Source organism: Carex rostrata, chromosome 22 (assembly GCF_964058835.1).
Source record: "Carex rostrata chromosome 22, lpCarRost1.2, whole genome shotgun sequence".
Classification (NCBI taxonomy): Eukaryota; Viridiplantae; Streptophyta; class Magnoliopsida; order Poales; family Cyperaceae; genus Carex; species Carex rostrata.
The window spans coordinates 785,061-807,188 of NC_135939.1; the positions used below are offsets into that span (position 1 = coordinate 785,061).

The following is a 22,128-nucleotide window of genomic DNA, read 5'->3' on the forward strand; positions in this document are numbered from 1 at the left end:
TAAGCATATATAACTAATATTGACATCCATCATTTAGACTGATATTTCTGTTGCTCAGTTAATCTTGATTTGTCGTCAAAAGGATTTAGAACAATTCACCAAAGCACGAAAGCCGAGCATAGAGAAAGAAAGAAATTGGAGGCTATTATTTTAGGATAATATTTGAGGCTATTATTTTCTTATATTTACAACAACCAAAAGCTCAACCGAGGCACTTTCAGTCAAAATACATAACAATTATTCACCTGTGTTGGATTGTCACTACAAAAAACGCACTATATAGAATGGTTATTTTCAATGTAAAAGGCACGCTGCTGAAAATCATGTAACTTTGATTATGAAACATTTAGTGACCTTAAAACACAAAATAATCGTTTGGAGTGTTGTTTGAATATTAATCAAAGAAAAAGTCTAAAATATAACAGCTAGTCAAATCGGAGTTACTGACAGTTGGATCGGCACGTCAGACTGGTTGTCAGAACAGCTCCTTTTTCTGTGGTAGAACAATGAAAAACAAATGTAACTGCCAAGGATTTTGAATTGTTACTGGATTATCCAGTGATCGATATAGAAAATTAAAATTTGACCGTTTCATATACATTTTTTAATGTTATGTATAGAAATTGATCACTTCACCTTTGCAAAATTATCAATTTTTAGCCTCGAACTCACCTTACCAGTTAGAAAGGTTGGTAATATAGGGTCCAATTTGGGTCCATTTGGACATCGGACTCGGTTTGAGTCTAATGAGTTTCACGTCTGATCTACTTTAAAATTAATATGCACCGCTTTAATAAGTTGTGAGGGTGAGCAGTTTTGAAAATTTTAGTTTGTAAATAAATTATTTTATCAATATATTTGTTGCTGTCATTTTGCCGCCAATTATTAAAAAAATATATTGTTGTGTGCACGTATTTTAAAGCAGGTTGGACGGACGTAAAACTCACCTTTGAAAAATTCTCAAGTTTTAGCCTCGAACTCACCTTACCAGCTAGAAAGGTTAGTAGTATAGGGACCAATTTGGGTCCAATGGACATCGGATTCGGTTTGAATCTAATGAGTTCCACATCTGCCCGATCTACTTTAAAATTAATATGCAATGCTTTAATATTGTTATGCGTACAAATCTTAAAACAGGTTGAACGGACGTAAAACCCATTGAACCCAAATGAAAGGAATAATCAAAAATTTTAAATTGTAACTTGTGCAAATTGGTAAATAGAAAGACACGCCGTTAGTAAAATATAGCAAATAGGAGTTTACTAATAAGTCGGTCACTTGACATTGCTATCAAGGCTCTCGTTCACTGTCTATTAGGTGCAATTAGAGACATCAATCCATGCTTCTATCTTTTCATGGATGATATCTCAAAAAACTGTTTTAAGATTAATTGGATAAAATGGAGAATTAGTTGCATAAGTAGGGGTGTCAATGGCACCCTTTTACCCGTTTACCCGACCTGTATCATATCCGAAAACACGGATAAGGGTAAGATTTTTATTCTGTTAGCTAATCGGGTACGGGTAAGGGTAATGATTTTTTTTCATTATCTTACCCGTTTTAGTATAAGATAATTTAAAAAAAATAAAATTACATATATAAATATATATTTGTGCGAAGATGATACATGATACAATAAAGTTTTTGTATTTTATTAAATTTTCATAATACAAATTAGTTGTATTCATTATTATTTTTTTCTTATTTTAAAAATTATATTATTGAAAACACAAATTGAAATGTTGATGACACTTTTTATCCGTTTACCCGACCCGTACCGTATTCGAAAATACGGGTAAGGGTAAAGATTTTTTTTCGTTATCATAACGGGTACGGGTATGAAAATGTCTCCACCCGACCCGTATCGTACCCATTGACACCCCTATGCATAAGTGAGGGTAATTCAAATCAGTATAATTTGTGAAATAATAGAGCCAGAGTTAATATAAAATGATAGGATATGTCAAACTAATAATAGGAACACTAATATACATATATGTCAACTTTAGCTAATATCTTATTGCAAAATTCGAGAACGTTCCACAAAAATCATAAATATAATTACTAGACACAGCTTTATCAAAAAAATTTCCATACAAATAAAATATATATTTGTTAACATTATTTAAAACCTTATTTCTATATATAACAAGTGATAATTGAGGTCCTTCACATAATACGTGAAGTACTTCAAACAAAATATGAGCAACACTTGCATGCTAGATCATGCATCACTCTTTTCTCTTCTTCTAACCACACGTGTCTAACTTTCTTGGATACTAATCTTGAATGATGACTTGTTCAATGTATCTTGATAACAAAATTTGAAGTGCATATATGCTAGATTTTTTTTTTCTAAAAGAAAATGATATGCTTTAAACCATCAACTTGGATACTAATTTTGAATGAAGACTTGTTCAATGTATCTTTATAACAAAATTGAAGTGCATTTATGCTAGATTGTTTTCTGAAAGAAAATGATTTGCTTCTGAAATCAGAATGAGAACCGAAATCCACATATTACCTATGAAATCAAAATCGGATGACTAGTGAGGAATCGATCGAGTCATATTTGAAACTCGAATTTTATTCTCCCAATTTTGTTGTTATGTACTAGAAAAATAAAACAAATATAAAAAGAACAAGGTTCAGATGCCTCATTTCTTTCATAACTCAGTATGTTTCACATTTTTATTTTCATTTTTGAAGTCTAAATAATCGAACTAATCTACACAACAAGATCTTCAATTCTTCATATTAAAATATGCTGGAAATCAAATTTTATATATATTTTTTGGATTTTTTTTTTACTATTTTATACAAATCACTGTTTTTGAATTGTCCACAATCTTCTAAAAACAATGATTATGTACATATTTAAAAATAGTGATTTTTTTTTTAAAAAGAATATAAATTTTGGTCAGCACATTTAATGTAAAAATCATATTGAGCGGTTCAGATTCATTGTTTGAACTTTAAAAACAAAAATAAAAATGTAAGATACGATTAACCCTACTCATTATTCATTAATAAAAAATAGGTTTGTTCAAAATTATGTTGAGATTTAATAGGTTTGTGAAATATCAAACATGCTTATGATAAGTTTATTATTATTTTTCCTTTGATATAGAAAAATGAAGATTTAGTATTCTAATTTTTATTTAATGTCCATAAAAAAATCTCCTATTTGAAATTCAAACCATTTCGCACAGATATTATCTTTTGCAATGAAATCAAATGCTAGTTCTTCTTATGATAAATTTATGTAAGTCTCTTTTATCAGATTCTTCAAAATCTGACATTTTTTTTGTCAATTAATATATGTGATTTTTTTTTTAAAACTTGTAACTTAATAAAGAGAGAAAATGGAAGCCCAAATTATTACGGATCCAGAACCAAATGTTCGAATAGAAATCCAAATAAACATGTAATCCGAAAACCAAAAAACTGGTGAACCAGTCCAAAACCGATTCTTTGTTTTTGTGTGGAGAAAATATAACATCTTTTATTCTTTTGAGGAGAAAATGTAACATCTTTTGAGGAGATATTCTGTGGACACTGGACAATGATGTGCTTTCTTTTGTATTTCTTTTAAATGATTTAATATTTGACCATGATCAAACAATTACAACAGCATTATTTTTAAAAAATGCTGAAATTTTAATATTGACAGTCAAAGGTTCATTTGATAACTAAAAAATTAAGAATATCAAAGAAAAATGAATCTATTTGATGAAAAAAGCGTTCCTATAATTTTTTATTTTAGTAATTTTAAAAAAAATCTACATATTTTAAGCTTCAAAAAATTGTATTTCTTGTATTTTAAATAATCTATAAATCTATTTTTAATTTTTATAATACATTATTTATATAATGTATATGAAAATTTTCACTATATTAAACATGATTATTTTAATAATAGTACTCTTATCTCATAAATTTATAGAAATATTTAAAAACCTAACGGTTGTACCGGTCGATCCATTAGTTCGAAAACTATTGACGTAAAGTTGTACCAGTTGATCCATTAGTTCGATAACCATTGACGTAAAGCTTTATCAGATAAATGTCTGGTCTGATTATGACAAATCTATGTCAGTTCTTTTAATCAGATTCTTCGAAATCTGATTTTTTTTTTTTTTTTTTTTTTGGTAATTTCTTGAAAAAATAATAATATGAAAGCCCAAAAAAGAAAGTGATTGCGCATAAAAGGAAAAAAATAATTAGTAATAACTGGCATTGCCATTTGCCTCCCATAGCACCTATCGGATCACGTTGGACCCACTTTCTTCGTCGCTTTATAAACAAACCAAGCTTCTCCTCCGTTCCCCCACAGTTTCTCTTCCGATCACCAATTCTATATTCACCTCTCCCTTTCAAGAATCGGTATAAGAGAGGAGAAAAAAAAATTATAATCAAAGCTGAAAGTCTCAATCAGTCACAAATCATATAAAAGGAAGAGTCGACGTCGCGCGAACGGTGAGTCTCTTTCGTTCAAAGGGTTTTTGTTTTTTTTTTTCTTTTATTTTTTTGGTGGCGTAAAACGGGGCCAGGTGGTTCGGTAAAGTCGCCCGATAGTTGGTTGGAGGGATTCTGATAGATTGTTAAAACCATGGCAGCAACAATGTAGTATTTGCTTGCTCTGGTATGGGAGAAGGAGAGGCTGGGCCCTGCTGGCCTCCCCTTCGCTCCGTCTCTGGTAGTCAGGGTTTTTATATAGGTTGCATGCAAATTTTACTAATTTTTTTATTCTTATTGAAGCTTTCTACGAGAGCTATTTTGGGGTTGCTTAAGCAAGAGAGATTTGTGGGAGGGGTTTAGGGTTTTACACAACTAAAATATAATCACATTTCGTGATTTTATGGTTTAGTGTCTGTATTTTTCCTGGTCAGCTGGATACCAATCTGGTGGGATAGCTGAGTTCATCTCTTTATTTATTTATATATAAATAAATAAAATTATTATTTTTCACTATATTTTTAATAAGAATTGTATTTTAAGAAACCATATAATTAAATTTTTGAGATGAAACATCTTTCTGGAGTTATTTTATATAGAAATTATTCAATTTGGATGGCAGTACTATACGTAGCTCGGTGTGTTTATGTTATTATGGTTAGTCACGTTCTAATTTCTTAAAAAAAAAATGTTTTTGTTTATACTATAAGATTCTATAAAATACCAGGGGAAAATATTTTTTATCTTTTATACTTGCGTAGATTCAGCATGCATTTAAACTAATATTTAACGACTCTTATCTGTTATGGAAAGGGATTGTTCCTTGATTGGCCTTGCAAATCGCCGCCATGCTTGAGTGTGGATCCACTAAAGTAACGTAAAGTACTTTAGTATGGATTCACTAAAGTGCCGTAGCTCGGTGTGTTTACGTTATATGGTTAGTCACGTTCTGATTTCTTAAAAAAAAATTGTTTTTGTTTATACTATAAGATTCTATAAAATACCAGGGGAATTTTTTTTTTTTTATCTTTTATACTTACGTAGATTCGCCATGCATTTAAACTAATATTTAATGACTCTTATCCATTATGGAAAAGGATTGTTCCTTGATTGGCCTTGCAAAATCACCGCCATGCTCGAGTGTGGATCCACTAAAGTACTGTAGCTCGGTGTGTTTATGTTATATGGTTAGTCACATTCTGATTTCTTAAAAAAAAGTTTGTTTTTGTTTATACTATAAGATTCTATAAAATACCAGTGGAAAAATATTTTATTTATCTTTTATACCTATGTAGATTCGGCATGCATTTAAATTTTAAACTCATATTTAACGACTCTTATCCGTTATGGCCTTATGGGAAAGGATTGTTCCTTGATTGGCCGTGCAAATCACCACCATGCTTGAGTGTGGATCCACTAAAGTAACATAAAAGTTGAGTTTTGAATCTGAGCCGTCCGATCAAAATTCAAGCCAATCCAGACCAATTTGGAAATTCACGTGGCCAATTTATAACGGACGGTCTGGATTCAAACTCAAATTTTGAGTTACTCTAGGAATCTGGATTCCATGCTTCATGTAATGGAAGTTTCTTTGAATCGATTATTACAACATTTTGATGCAATGAGATGAATATACAAGCCATTCATTGTTGACTCTTTTGCCAATTGCAGTGTAATATCACCTTGTAAGAGCAAAGAAGCAGAAAGCCCAATTTCTTGTCTCTTGTTGTTATCAGTTGATACCAAATCAGGAAATTTTTGTCGATATTTGCAACTCTTTAAGTGGTAGATTTTTGTCTATCGATATTACTTTCCATCAGATCTTGGCTCTCGTGTGCTCTCAATTCTCATCCTAATCCTTCAAATCCCTACTAAAACTAGCTCAGAAGCACTGAAAAAAGATGCCGAGCCAATCGATATCCTTCCGCCTTGCAACTGCAGGCCCCTATTCCTCCACTAATCATTCAAGATTCTCTCCCCCTCTCTCTACCACTCTGTCTGTAAAAAGCTTCCGGAAGCATGCCCTCTCCACTCTCACTGCCACCATGATCAGATGCCATGCATACTCTCATCAACTCGATGCAACAGGTACCTTTGTTTCAAACAATCAATTTTTTTTTTTTTACAATTTGTTTGAGTAGGAACGTGATTATGTATTTCTTTTTGGATTTAAGCTGAGAGTGAGGAGAAAAGCAGGTTTGTGGAGGCATCAAAGAAAGGGAATTTGGTGCCGCTGCAGCAAGCCATATTTTCAGACCATTTGACGCCGGTGATTGCGTACAGGTGTCTCGTTAAAGAGGATGACCGTGAGGCTCCTAGCTTCCTTTTCGAGTCTGTTGAGCAGGGTTCAAAAGGCACCAATATGGTATCCATCTCAAATATAAAAAAAAATGCAAGCTGAAATTTTTATAACCTGTTAAGGAACTATATTGTTTATTGAGGAGGGTTCAAATGCCTCATCGTGTCTCACATTCTTTATCTCCATTTTCAAAGTCCAAACAGTCGATCCGAACTGATCAACATGATCTCCATTTTAAAATATGCTTGGAGACAAATTTTATATTTTTTTGGAAAATTTTTACTATTCTTTTAGATAGGTACAAAATCACAGTTTTTGGATGGCCCAGAAACAATGATTTGTACCTCGGAAACCCCATTTTGCTGCGGCATCTGAGGGCACGAAGTTTGATGGAGGATAGAAGGAAATGCATGAGTGATCGGTTTGCATTCCGCACCCCATCTGTGCGAAAAACATAGTAAAAAAAATCTAAAAAAATCTAAAATTCATCACCAAGTGCATTTTCATATGAAGATCATGTTGAGCGGTTTGGATCGACCGTTTGGACATTGAAAACAGAAATATGGAGCCATTGTACTTGTACGGACCGGTGTGCGCTATGCATAGTACCATAGTCTCACTCTTGTTTATTTTATTATTGTGAAGGGAGATCAGTTTTAACAACAAACAAGCAGCATAGTTGATTGATTCCTTATTTACTGGTGATGTGTATTCAGGGGCGGTACAGTGTGGTGGGAGCCCAGCCAGTGGTGGAGATTGTAGCGAAAGAACACTCGGTGTCAATAGTTGACCATGAGGAGGGGCAGAGGACTGAAGAGCAGGTTGACGATCCCATGGCCATCCCTCGCAGGATCATGGACAGCTGGAAGCCTCAGCTAATAGATGACCTCCCCGATGCCTTCTGTGGTAAAAATATCACTTCCATTTTCTTCTTTCTTATTTATTGTATTACACAAGTAATTAGTGGGCGTGCGTGCATATGGGTAGGAGTGGCGATGGGTGTGTGGTTGTGGGTGCGCGGATGCGTGTGCAAGTGAGGTCGGTGGAACAATTAGTAGTTTCAGAATCGCTTTTTTTTTTTTTCCTTTTTCTTGTTGTTTCCTTTTACAGATACAAACCCTAAACCTTTAGCCCTTAACTGAAAAATCAGATTGGTCAGGCTTTGAAGTTATCCATATGCAGTAACTTTCTTATGAACAAAAGTAGCAGTTATTTATTAGGTTTTGCATTTCTTCCACAGGTGGCTGGGTAGGCTATTTTTCATATGACACAGTGCGTTACGTTGAGAAAAAGAAGCTCCCATTTTCTAGTGCTCCTCTTGATGACAGAGGTCTTCCTGATGTTCATTTGGGTCTTTATACTGATGTTATTGTATTTGACCATGTGGAAAAGGTAGTTGAAGATCCAATCAAGATGAAATATTTTGTAACTACTTCATATTTGAGTTTCCATATAATTTTGCATCTACTATATTCACTTCCTAGCCAAATACTCTTTGACATTAATTGCACTGATAATCAAGGTTGAAGTATTTTAGCACTTGGCCATTACTGAGGAAAGAATGGAGGAACTCAGCCTTTATTCAGTTTATTTTTTTGAGCAAAATCAGGCAGAGGCTGCCAGATAGAGCTTTTATTCAATTATTACTATTATTAAAATTGCTTGTAAATGGTTTCCGTTGGTTTTTTTTACTAGTAATTTTTTATTGGTTTTAGAAAGCATATGCTATCCATTGGGTGCGGCTAGACCAGTATTCTTCTGTTGAAAAGGCCTACCAAGATGGGAAACGCCAGCTCAGCACATTGCTTTCAAGAATACACAATCTCAATGTGTGAGTATTCTTTATCCATAGTTGTTGAATTCCTGAGAAGACAAGTTTGTTTTTATTTTATAAGGAAGGAATTCAACAACTTTTTCCCTAAGCTACGCTCTACAAAATTTTTTTTTTTTTGTTTAGCCCGACACTCTCTGCTGGATCTATTATGCTAAGCACTTCCCAATTTGGCCCCAAACTGAAGAACTCCTCGATGACAAGTGAAGAATACCAAAGTGCTGTTTTAGAGGCAAAGGAGCACATCTTAGCTGGAGATATATTCCAGATAGTGCTCAGTCAACGATTTGAGAGGAGCACTTTTGTGGATCCTTTTGAGGTCTATCGGGCGCTGCGGATTGTCAACCCCAGTCCTTACATGAGTTATTTACAGGTGCCTTAGTATTTACTTATTATTGGTTATGTTTTTGTTAGACATAATCACATATATTAAAAATAACTTGGAGTATGCCTTATTGCTAATATATTTATTTGTTCATTTTGAAACAAATGATCAGGCGCGTGGATGCATTTTGGTTGCGTCTAGCCCCGAAATTTTAACGCGGGTAAAGAAGGTTAGTTTATAAGGTGCATTTATTGTTTAGCACCGATGGTATTAGATACCCTATGACTGGTATCAAATCTGACTTGGCTTTTTCTGTGAATAATATCATTAGACTTGCGCCTTAAAGAGTGTGTTGGTTCGCTTGTTGACATGTAAGTCTCTTGCAGGGCAAGATTGTGAATCGACCCCTTGCCGGTACAATTAGAAGGGGTAAAACGGAAGAGCAGGATCTGTTGCAAGAAAAGAAGCTTTTGAGTGATGAAAAACAATGTGCTGAGCACATAATGCTTGTTGATCTGGGCCGGAATGATGTGGGAAAGGTTTGGGCTCTTTTGAGTTTTTCTTTCTGTACTTGTTGTCTCGTGATAATTTGCAAAATGTTCTTCGCTTTATAATGATGCTGTGAAGTATCAAAGTACTGTTGCTTATTGGATAGTTTAGTAATGAAATCACATAACTAGCAGAATTTGTGCAACTATTCAAGTGAACAGTAGAATGATCTGTGAAGAGTTGGCTTTGCTTGGGCCCATTCTGGGCCCTGATATCTCTTGTTTCATCAAATGCTAGGCCTGGGTCCCCGGACCATATGGAAAAATATGGCTGCACATAGATGGGCTCTATAGATAAAACAGTTACTGTTTATGTGGTGGAATATTTACTTTCTGTTACTAAAAATTACGATGAAGCTGGTAAAATAAATGGCCTTTTTTCATATTGGGGGCAATCGATGAACTATTCTTTTGTTTTGTGCTAGGTTTCAAAGCCTGGATCAGTTAAAGTCGACAAGCTAATGGACGTGGAGAGATACTCCCATGTCATGCATATTAGCTCGACGGTATTCTCAATCTTTTTCTTGCTTTTCATCTTTTGAACATAACATTGCACCACCATGATACATATTTATTCTACATTGGTATCCTACTTTAACAGGTGACTGGGGAGTTGCTGGACAATCTCACTTGCTGGGACGCACTGCGGGCAGCTCTGCCAGTCGGAACAGTCAGTGGGGCTCCCAAGGTAAATGACCTTTCCTTTTTCTTATCTAACAATGGTTGCAAAACCGGCTGGCTAAGGTGATATTACACCAGATTATGGTACAGTTTCAGTTACCAGTGCAATTGATTTATCCTGTACTGGTGCCATTTTTCTGGCAATTGACTTCTCTTTAGGTTCTTTTCTTTTTTTCTTATTTTTACTTGTAGAATGAGACTAGACTACATGCAAGGTATTATTTTTAGAGTTACTGCTAATTGGGTAAATTGAGGCATACTGGCGTACTTGCAGTTATTTTTACAAAAAATCGAGTTATATTTGGACGTTTAGTGTTTAATTGGTAATTTGGGAGACGTATTGTTGGTATCTCCCTATTTTGCCTCTTTAACGTACTGTTATATTGCCAGCCAGGGACTCTGGTATAGTGGCTCACCAGCTATAAACAAATCCTTATTTTGTAACTATTATACACTTTTTTTGGGCCCCAATTGGTGGCAGGTGCGGGCAATGGAGCTCATAGACAAGTTAGAAGTCACTAGGAGGGGCCCATATAGTGGAGGCTTTGGTGGGGTCTCATTTATGGGTGATATGGACATTGCGCTTGCTCTTAGGACCATAGTCTTCCCAACTGGGTCCCAATATACTCCCATGTATTCTTACAGGGACTGCAAGCAGCGTCGTGAGTGGGTGGCCCACTTGCAGGTATCCGTCCTGAGCCCAGTTTTTATTTACCTTGCCTTCTATTTGGAGTGAGGCTACGATACTATGCATAGCACACTTTGGTCCGTACTATGGATCCATATCTTCATTTTCAAAGTATAAATAGTCAATTCGAACCGATCATCATGATCTTCATATGAAAATGTACTTGTAACTTAAATTTTAGAATTTTTTACTATTTTTTTAGATAGGTAGAAAATCACTACTTTTGAATGGTCCTAGAATCTATAGATCAAATGATTTTGCACTTATTTAAATAAAAATAGTAAAAAGTTCTAAAAAATTAAAAATTTGTCATCCAAGCACATTTTTTTATATGGAGATCATGTTGAGCGAAACGGATCGACTGTTTGCACTTTGAATTTAGAGATATGCATCCATAGTATGGACCAAAGTGTGCTATACATATTACCATAGCCTCACTCTTCTTTTTTTCTATTCTTTCCGTGCCTGGTCTTAGTTTAATTTTTGGCACTTCTAAATTGGCAGGCTGGAGCAGGAATAGTTGCAGATAGTGTACCGGCTGATGAGGACCAAGAGTGTGAGAACAAAGCAGCAGCTTTAGTTCGCGCTATTGACCTAGCTGAGTCAGTATTTCTAGAACAGTAGGGCATCTGATTGAGTTGCTAGGTTAGAGTAGAGAGGGTCCAGGTAATTAATTTAGAATTGCTATAGAGCAGGCTTCTGATAAAGTATTTACTTTGACAATCTGTTTAATAGTTCTGTGGATATCGTGTGAAAGAATAATTACCGATTGTTTAATCCATTGACAATTGGTTGAGAATAAAATGCAATTCCAGGTTAGTTTCAATGCGTACGAGTCCGTATCCTCTGCATTGACTCATATCTGGGGTTTGTAATCTTGGCCATCCAACCAAGTCAAACTTGATCAAAACCTGTAATGCACGGGGTTCCTTTTAATATTTGTTCCAAACGATACGAATTCAATGCAGACTAGGGCTGAGCTGAGCGAGTTAGGTATGCTCGTGTTCGGCTCATTAAGTTAATGAGCGACTTAACTCGAGTGGACAACTCAACTCGTGCTTTACTTGTTATTAATTCGATTTGATTCGTAACTCGTTAAGACTTGAGACCAATTGTTGTTTGAATTTTAAGCAATTTTGAATTTTTTAAAGCCGAAAGTCTTAAATAATACATAATAGAAAGCAAATTTAACCAAAAACAAAAACACTAAATTTTTGAATTTAACAACCAAACTGTACACGTCAAAAAACCAAATCTTTGGATGTGGAATGACTTTATGTTACTCGAGTTGGGGTCTGTTTATGCTCGGTTCATTAAGTTAACGAGTGAGTTGATAATGAACAAGTTATTAGTAAGTTTTTAGCAAACGAGTTATAAGTGTCACGAGGTAGGAACTATTTCCTCATCCCTAATGCAGACCGGTCAGTGACAAGCGTACAAGTTGGAACTGAGTCCATATCCTCTGAGGCAACAGAAATATTTCTGTTTAGATTTGGACCGTTCTACTAGAATCCGGACCAAGGTGTTGTTTGAACTCCTTCAATATTTGTGTGGATTTTGATCGGACAGTTCAGATTTAAACAGACATATTACGTTACCTTAGGTAGTATGAATTCAGTTGGAACTTGAACTAAAAAAAGGAGCGTCTTTCTTTTAGCTAAAATGACAAGTTATGTGCTTATCCGTTATACTGTAACTATACGAGATTGGTCCTGATTGAACACCCAATGTTAGAGTTACACCAGCAAAGGCATAGATCGGCACTAGATGAAAACAATTGAGAGAAATCGGCGGAAACACGTTGAACCAGAAAGTGCCGATTATTCCTATTATTTCTCGTTTGCGTTTAGAGTCTTTTACGAACCACAACCTACTCTATTAATTAAAACACACAGTGCACCTAAAAGGATCATCAGGGTAAAGCTCAACTAGAGTACCGCTTACCATCCACAATAAGACGGTCAAACGGAGAGAGTCAATCAATGTGTGGAAACTATAATGACAGGACGTGAATAGACACATAATTAGAGGTGCTATCGGGTCGGGTCGGGTCGGGTCCGGATACTATTATATTTGGACCCGTATCCTAAAAGTGTTCGGGTCCAAATTTCGATCCATACACTTATCTGTTTCAATTCGGGTCGGGTCCGGATCCGGGTATCTATCTACCCATAGATATTTCGGGTCCAGTCTTTCTGTTCCGGGTAGATATATACCCATAACTTGTCTGTAGATTATCGGGTCCGGTTCGGATACAGGGCGGTTCCAGATCCGGAGCGGGTATATGTCACAAAAAAATCAAGAGGATGGAGAGAAAATAACTTTTGAAAAAAAAAATATTGAAGAAGAGATATAATTTTTAAAAAGTAAAATATTAGATATGACGATTTCATTTTCTATGGATCAAAAAATTTATGAATGGAATACTAATAATTTGTAGAAATGACATATCAATGAGAGCAATAAATTTTCATTATTATGCAGATGATATCAAGCCAAATATTGAAGGATGTATCCATAGTAATAAATTTTATTTAAAAAATTAATACGGCTATTATAGAAGGAATAAATTTGGCATCTATCTATGTGTATAAACATAGCGAATATGTCACTGCATTCTATTTTCTCATATTCAAAAAAGTACTTGACTCATCACGGCTTATGCAAAATTTAATATGCAAAGTTGTATTTTTTATATATTAATAGTTATTAATATATGTTTTATCGGGTATTTATACGGGTATCGGGTCGGGTTCGGTTATGGGTCGGATAATTAAATGAAACCCATATCCTACCCATTACAGTATCGGTTCCGGGTAGGATCCGGGTCGGATATTAAATTATTAATTTTGTAACCATACCCATAATTTAACCGGTTATATTTTTTAAACCATACCATATCCAAATTAATCGGATCCGGATCGGTTCCGGGTCGGATCCGGTTCGGTTCTGGATCGGATCCGGGTAATCGGGTAAAAGTAGCACCTCGTGACATAATAAACAGTTTTAATCCACCCCCTCTTATAGTGCAGTACAAACATAATAAGGGGTGTTATTAATAAATAAATGGCGGGTACAGAATTTAAAAATTGCGATTAGTTAAAAAAATCAATAAAGAGAACAATTATATATGATAAATTTGATGGCTACAATCCAAAAATTGGTATCTTTATAGAAAATGATATTTACATGTTGGGTTCTTCAATATTTCCTAGGTGTTGTAGGCTTGTAGCACACATAGTTGAATTGGTGTCAGTCCTAACTCCTGACTCCTATGAAGGGGTACAGTGCCTACTGGCCACTGCCCAGTAGGAATTAAGGGTATGTTTGGTTTGGATGCGCCAGAGCCGTTTAGAATTGGTACCGCTTTCCTCGTGAAGGGGACTTGATTAATTTCTACGTTGAAATTCAAATTGTCTGTTTTAATTTGACTCAAATTTTAAAAGAGCACTGTACATATAATGCGAGACAGATTCGTATTATATTTGGTTTGGCTAAATTTTATTGGAATTTGCTATCAAATGATATTCATATCAGATAATTTGCTCACAAGAAGGATTGGTGAGCACACCTCTAAAAAACTATCAGATTGGCTTTTAAGGATGAATCCAAATCGTTGAAATTCATCTACTTCGTGAGTGACAAAGGCGGATGTAGGTTCAATGAATGGGGGCCAATTGACCCCATTTTTTCAAAAAAAAATTGTATTTTTATATGATTTTTCATATAATTTATAACAAAATGTCACAAATAATCTCTATTCTTAGCATGCAAATTCACATTTGATCTCCATAGTTTGAAAATCGTTCCTGATGAGTGATGTATGTACATGCAAATTTTTTAAAGTTTCAAATTCATTTAACACATAGTCAAACAATCATGAAAAAATATCCAATAACTTATAAGGTAGTATATGAATTGATCATGAAAAAATATCTATCTTATTTATTGAATTAGTATTGGATTTTACCCGATTTCGAATCCCAAATCCGTTAAGAATTCAATAAATAATATTATTTCAATATACTAAACATGAGCTGAGATGGTTCAAAGAAATTTAAAAGTATCACATATGTTTAATGATATTAAATTAGTCATAAATTGGTGTCGCTCGTGTTTTCTATTGATTATATTAATTAACAAACTTCAACTATAATATTCAATATAAAAAAAGATTTAGAAATCTTTTACGATAATAAATTTAAATTTGTATTTGGATCCTTCTATTTTTTGTTGAATATAAATGTATATGTAAAAACCTTATAAAATTTTAAAAAATATATATTTAAATTATACTAAAATCGGGTTCAAATTCAAAAGCCATAAATAGTCGTAGTTGGAGTCTATTGTGTGACCTCATACGGGAAACATTATAAAAAAAAAAAAAATTATAACCCGGCTCACCATCAAGCCCGTCCAATTATAATTAAGTAGAAAATTCGTTATTTTTTTCTTTTGATATTGGAAAGACCGCATGCACAAAAGTTTTAGTTCTGCTGAAAAACTTATTTTGTCAATATTTGACATGATTGAATTCCACTTCAAAAAATATAAAAAATGGTACCTTTTTTTAATATTCATTTTTAAGGATATTATTCCATCATAATTACTGTTAAATGATTATTAAATTCGATACATGAGACCTTGATGTCGACCAAGCAAATCTTTGCATCGCCGTAATCAATTCCCTCGCTCATATTAATCAATATGAGAATTTGCATGGCAAATTAATATAGATCCTTAATTACGGCAGTAAATTTTTGTTTTCATAAATCTTCAGATCAATAGATACAAGACATGAACTCCTCTTTAAAACGGTAGCTAGCTAGGAAGGATATCTTCATCCAAAGATACAAGACATTTAAATATCCTATTAATTAAGCATATAAAGCTCTTCCTCCTCCCTCCTCCCTCCTCAGGTTTACCGATCTCTTCCCAGTACTTCTCCTCGCACCGGCGCACACACCGGCGCTTCTCCTGCTCACTCTGCTGGCTCACCCAACACTCATGCTTGCAGTGTGCTCCAGCTTGTGCTCAGGCTCCTCCTGCATGCATATATCACTCCAGGCTGTGTTCGTCTTTCAACCTCTTTCTTGATCCTGCCATACTCATCGCAACTGTGAACACACCGCTGCTTTTGAGCCTTGTGAAACTGCTGCTGGGACCAGCATTGCTTCTTGCAGAGTTTCACCTCTGGATCCTCTTCTTTGTTTAAGGAAAGGTGTAATGCGATAGTGGAGATGAGGAAAGAAGATGACAAGAGAACAAGAAAAAGATAAAGAGCGCTTGCTCTGCTTACCATGTTTACAATTTCTTTGTAAATTCCAAGTAGAATTAAGATATGGTGCATCTCCGAACTAGCATGCAGCACGACGAGTAATTGATAATGAGTTCGGTTAATATAACATCAGTCTCACATGACATTAATTTTAAAATTGATTGAATAGACTTCTAACAAAAAATTCAAACTGTTCAAACGGATTTACTTTATGAGTGATGCATTTACATGCAAATATTTTATATTTTCGAATTATTTTAGTATCAAATCAATCGGTAAAAAATATTAAAAAAATGAATGTATTAAAATTAACTTAAAAACTCACACATTTGACCACTTGGCTTGATACCAAAAAAATTCAAAAAATTATAAATTTTGTATAAAACACACAACTAATGAAATAGATCAGTTTGAACGGTTTAGATTCACCGTTTGAAGTCAATTCGATAAATTTTGAAGTTAGTGTTATTTAGAGTGATGTTATACTAGCCTTACCCATTGATAACTATGTGTCTGTAATTGAAGAGTGCGGATAATTAACTTCACCAATTTCTATCCACGCACCTTCTAAGTTCTATCTCGGACAAAGTATTTATATTAACTTTTAAAAGTACTTATACCAAATCGACTAATTTTGTATACTTTATATTATAAAATAAAAAGTATCTGAAATTATTATTTACGTTTGATGAGTTTAAACATACTTAATGAAAACATGTTTATAACTTAAATTTCTTCATACTTGAACTTTACTAATAATCCAGGCAAAAAGTTAAAAACACATACATTCACTTTCGAAAGTACATATGAAATATATTTATACTTTTTAAACACTATAAAGAGTTAAAATACAACAATAATATGAAAAAGCGTTTATACTCGCTTTTAAAAGCTTTTGCATTCGATTAAAGACATCCTTTTCTTTTGTACCGAGTTTTCTTTCATACTTCACAAGCCTACCGGCAGCTTACTCGGCATGAAACCTGCCACGTATGAAGTCAAACAGTGAGAACATCACTGGAATTTCAAATTTCAAATTATTCAATAGTGAAGAAATTTCAAGGCTAGCAACTGCAAATTAAAAAAAAAAAAGGAGTTTATGCAGTGCAGTTCTCCCAACATATATAACAGGACGTATTTTACAGTTAAAACTCTGAAATTTGTAGAACTCACCTCACCTATACACAATGCAATTTGTACAAATACTTGAAACAAATACCGACATAACCCAAGATAGAATCAGAGGGTTGCATTTTAATTTGTTAAAAGTTTCATCATGAAGTTGAAACGGGTCCCAGGTATGGCTCGGGGCTCAGGCCATTGCGCATTTTCTGGGACCTGGATGCATCTAAACCCTTGGCTTTTGTAGAGTCTAATTGCTGCAATATTTTCAGAGTCACAATGTAATGCTATGGAGCGGCAACCCCACTTACGAGCAAGCGACTCTGCTCCTGCAACCAGTGTTTTGGCTATCCCCTTTCTCCTGTCCTCTTCCCGCACCGCAACATTTGATATATACGCTATTCCCTTCCTGTAATTCAAATTAAATTCCACTTACTAGATGCAAACTTAAATTAAAGGATAAGACCACCTGCTTTTGAGCATGCGCATGTTCTGAGATGAAATGAATTACTATGACAATAAGGGGCTGAACATTTTTTTATGCTTAAATAACATCATCAAGAAGCACAAAGCAAGTTTAGTACACCAACTAGTAACCTGATTAAAGTAAAATCAAGGCTGGTCTGAATCCAACCAGACCAAAAACTTAATATGATAAATATGATAACTCCCGGTTCGACTAAATAATGATAAATCAAACTGAAGCATAAATCCATAGCGTACACGTATTGACTCATTACCTGTACGTCTGTACTTGACCAGAAGCATAAACCCATTGCACCAAACATAACCTAATCTAAATAATAATAAATCAAACTGCATTAATCAAAATATGAAATTAAGCCCAACCCAAAACAAGTCATTCCTGGATGAACACAGGCAACAATTTTGACCACAGCCATACTTGACTCATTGCCACAACTAATTACAAGATTTTTTATAGTGATTTTCACAAATAAATATGAGTTCATAAAAAAATCATAATTGGTAATTGGGCTGTACATGTGTAATCTACGGAGCTTCCTGTCACAATAATGCACAAGAGATGGGAAAATAGGTGTTACTATATGCATTCTAATATTGATAGCAGGGAATTAAAACAAATACTGAGTTTAACCAAATAACACAAAGTACTCTGCTAGCAATGAATTAAGATATACAATACTGAGAATCTAGCTCTCCTCTAAAATGTAATCAAATGTTCACGAAAAAATCATTAACAAATTAGTGGCAGTTCAGACTAAAACATCACACTTCTTGTTTCACTACTTAAGATACACTTGAATATTAATTCATGCAACTTTACAAAAATCAATTTTCCTTTTGACAATCAAGTTAATCTTAAAATACTTTTTCTTTTGTATAATAAAACATCAGGTTTATATATCACTCCAACTAGTCCATCAGCTTCTATTTTCTCTCCATAACATTCTAAAGTTACACACTACTCTCTAATTTGTATATAGAGCATCAGTATTCTGAACAGCTTTATTTCCCAGAAAGAAATTATTCCAATATTAAAGCATTTCATCTCAACCAGTTGGAAGAACAAAAATTGGAGATCACAACTATTCTTAAAGATAATCTAAGTGGTTGCATACTTGTGAAACAGTCTAGTAATAATTTTGAAGGTAAGATAAAGCAATTAACATAATAAACTGAAAAATTTTAATCTTGAATTTACCTTCTATGTTTGTAAGGTCCCCTGCGAGGAAGAAACTCAGCGAGAGTATCAATCGTCAGAGCCCCAGCCACATAACCTCGATTAAAGCCAAAAACCATATGAAGACTCCCAAGTCTGAGCTCGTGGCATCGGACGGCTACGAGACACGACATCGTGCAACCAGGTGGCGCCGAGAAGCCAGACACCATCGCAATAAACCGATTCAGTCTGAGCAGGAGATCAACAGGGAAGGAATAGTTGGGGTAGAAGGAGCTACAGTGCGTATCGGCCACTTCCCACGCATCCTCGAATCGAGCTTCTCGCACCACGATTTCAGGCGAGAGAGACGGGAAAAGATTCGGGCTAGTTTGACTCGCGCAGCAAGAGATCACTGGTGGATTGAACAAGGTGGGGTCACGATGGCAGAGACCGAGGCTGGGGAGAGTACTGCGAGAAGTGAGAAAGGGTTGGAGGCGGGGAAGGGAGAGGGAAGCAGAGGCCGAGACAGCGAATGGAGCACTACGCATCTCCGATTCCCTCTCTCTCTATTCCTGAAAACTTGGCCGGGGCTGCCAAGCGGCCGATTCTCTCTCTCTCTCTCTCTTTCCCCTCCCTCCGAATTAGAATTTTTTTTTTTTTATGAAAGAATTGGAAATTTTTTATTGGTAGTAATTTATAGAAAAAAAAAAGAGAAACAGAAAGTGTGTATTTGATTCTAAATTGATAGTAAGATCGGTACTACTTGTACTGATTCTAAAACAGGCAAACTTTTAAGGATCCTGATAACAATTCCTGCAGGTCTATCTCCGTAAAAAATCCCGCACAAACTGCCAAAAATATCATGGGGGGGACCGCTCAATAATTAATACTCCGCAGAAACTGTTAGTATTTAACTTGAAGCATCAAAGTATTTATTGTGAATTTGCAAAGTGTTAATCCCTATGTAATGATCTCTATTTAGGAAAGAATAAATCAATCCATTAGTTGTCCCCGCACAAAATTTCTTTTTTTTTTTAATCATCCCCGCACAACTGGGGACCATTAAATAAACAATCCCCTCATAAATACTTGTCATTTATCCCCGCACAAATTTTCCTTTTTTTTTCTAGATTGTCCCCGCACAACTGGGGACCATTAAATAAACTATCCCCTCACCCAATGATAAATACTTCTCAGACATAAGGATAAATACATTATGATACACTGATAAATATTTTATGTTACATGGATAAAAACTTATCAGACATAATTGCAACTTTCAATACAATATCAATGATAAATACTTCTCAGACATATGGATAAATATTTTATGATAGATTGATAAATACTATATGTTACATAGATAAATACTTATCAGACATAATTGCAACATTCAGTAAAATATCAATTATAAATATTTCTCAGACATAATGATAAATACTTTATGTTACATGAATAAATATTTTATGTTATATGGATAAATACTTCTCAGTCATAATTGCAACTTACAGTAAAACATCTCTGACAATGATAAATATTTCCCATATATAATCGTAAATACTTGTCAGAACAATGATAAATACTTTCTTGAACTTTGTTCTTGAACTTGTCAATAAGTAATGTTTAATCAAATCAAAGTATTATCATGTCAGGGACAATGCTAAATACTTCTTAGACATAAGGATAAATACTTGTTAGAACAATGATAAATACTTTCTTGAACATCAATAAACAGATAAATATTTATTAGTGGGAATTGTTATTAAATGATAGTATAATTAATGCGAGGATTGTTATTAGAGGACAGTATAATTAATGTGGGGATTGTTAATTAATGCGGGGATTGTTATTAAAGGGCAATAATTAATGCGGGGATAAATGGAAATTCTTAGAGGAATTAATGCGGGGATAAAAGACAGTTAAGGGAGTTAATTTGGAGAGAGAGAGTGCGGGGTTAAATGGGGGGACAGGGGTGAGGGGATCAATATAATTATTCAACTTTTAAATGGTGCCTATAGCACCGATCCTTTTTTTTTTTAATTATTTTGCGGATTACGAAGATACATCACAGAGGATCCGGAATTGAAGTTCAGACATTGGATCGGTATAGTTAACACCGATCCCAACTTTGGTATTTGGTCCTGTGACTCCCCTCCCTTCCCTGTCTCTCTCTCTACTCTTCATCTTTTATAACTTAGAAACTTAGAAGGGAGAAAAATGGTGAAACCCTAGAAAAAAAAAATTCATGATTTGTTGATTAAATTCAAATCCGTTTGTTGAAATAAATTTAGATTTGAGAGGAGAAATCCACATAATATTAAATCTTGTTTTTCGGCCAAGGTATGAAACTTTTTTTTTAATTTATTTAATTCGAAATTAACTATAGAATTAATTGATATTGTTGATTTTACAAGTAGAAACCTAACTTCAATGAATTTATTATCTCCAGTGACAATGTAGTGTTGATTGAGGCGGTAGTTTCGATTGAAAACCTAGCAGTAACCTTCGTAAACCCTTTTGAAAGCAACTCACGGTTTTGAGGTATTTGTTTTACAATGAGTTAGTGCTATGATATTGCAACAGATAGTTAGTGTAATTTTAGTGTTATGTAGTTATAATGTATTTTTTTGTATTTTAGGTATTGTAAGTTTTTTTCTGAAAGCTATTCCATTAATAACTTTGCTAAAAAAAATATAAAAGGTAGTAGTATAACTAATCAGATTATGAATTAAGATTAATTTAAATATGTTAGATTAATTTATTCTTGTGTACTATTAATTTAGGTATAATGGATGATTATCCACAATTATTGCATGTTCACCCTTCGGACCTTAGAATATCGCTGAAGGTAATATTCCATGTACACCAATTTCATTCTCTATCTCCTCCTGTGTTAATTCTACCCCGACATCTGGGCTTTCATTGTCAGAAGAAGATGTGTCATCTTCAAATCCAACATTCATCAGATCCGTAGGATCTGCACAATAGTTTGTACATTGTGGACTTGATAATATTGGTGTGCTACTACCTCCTGCTATACTATCCGGGTATGGGTTATAGTTGGTTTCCGATGTAATTTGTTTTGAATCAATAACTAATTCAAGTACACTAAATTTAACCATTGGAGTTGCATTTTCAATGACCATTTTCCAAATTTCAGGACATTCTACCGGAAAAAGGGAATAGAAATACGTGTTCCAGGTGGTGCTGTATTCATTCGTGCTTTAATAGTTAACTTATACTCACTCGGAAGCAA

At 34.3% G+C, this 22,128-nt stretch overlaps 2 protein-coding genes across 3 annotated transcripts; one reads left to right on the plus strand and one right to left on the minus strand.

The window, feature by feature from the left end:
* The first annotated feature begins 4,260 nt into the window (after positions 1-4,260).
* LOC144574313 (anthranilate synthase alpha subunit 1, chloroplastic-like) lies at positions 4,261-11,642 on the plus strand. Of its 2 annotated transcripts, XM_078324251.1 has the most exons (14): positions 4,261-4,378; positions 4,454-4,479; positions 6,279-6,546; positions 6,633-6,823; positions 7,474-7,663; positions 7,998-8,149; positions 8,473-8,588; positions 8,715-8,961; positions 9,086-9,142; positions 9,300-9,452; positions 9,887-9,967; positions 10,063-10,149; positions 10,624-10,827; positions 11,335-11,642. In XM_078324251.1, exons 3-14 carry the CDS (start codon positions 6,360-6,362, stop codon positions 11,452-11,454), a joined length of 1,785 nt encoding a protein of 594 aa, XP_078180377.1. In that variant the 5' UTR covers positions 4,261-4,378; positions 4,454-4,479; positions 6,279-6,359; the 3' UTR covers positions 11,455-11,642. The 2 variants fall into 2 exon arrangements, with proteins under 2 accessions (XP_078180377.1, XP_078180378.1); XM_078324252.1 differs by lacking the exon at positions 4,261-4,378 and having other exon boundaries at positions 6,340-6,546.
* Positions 11,643-17,157: 5,515 nt separating this feature from the next.
* Positions 17,158-19,513, minus strand: LOC144574190 (Acyl-CoA N-acyltransferases (NAT) superfamily protein). The gene is made up of 2 exons (XM_078324077.1): positions 18,915-19,513; positions 17,158-17,639 (listed from the first exon to the last, which is right to left on the minus strand). Exons 1-2 carry the CDS (start codon positions 19,418-19,420, stop codon positions 17,363-17,365), a joined length of 783 nt encoding a protein of 260 aa, XP_078180203.1. The 5' UTR covers positions 19,421-19,513; the 3' UTR covers positions 17,158-17,362.
* Between the last annotated feature and the right edge of the window lie 2,615 nt (positions 19,514-22,128).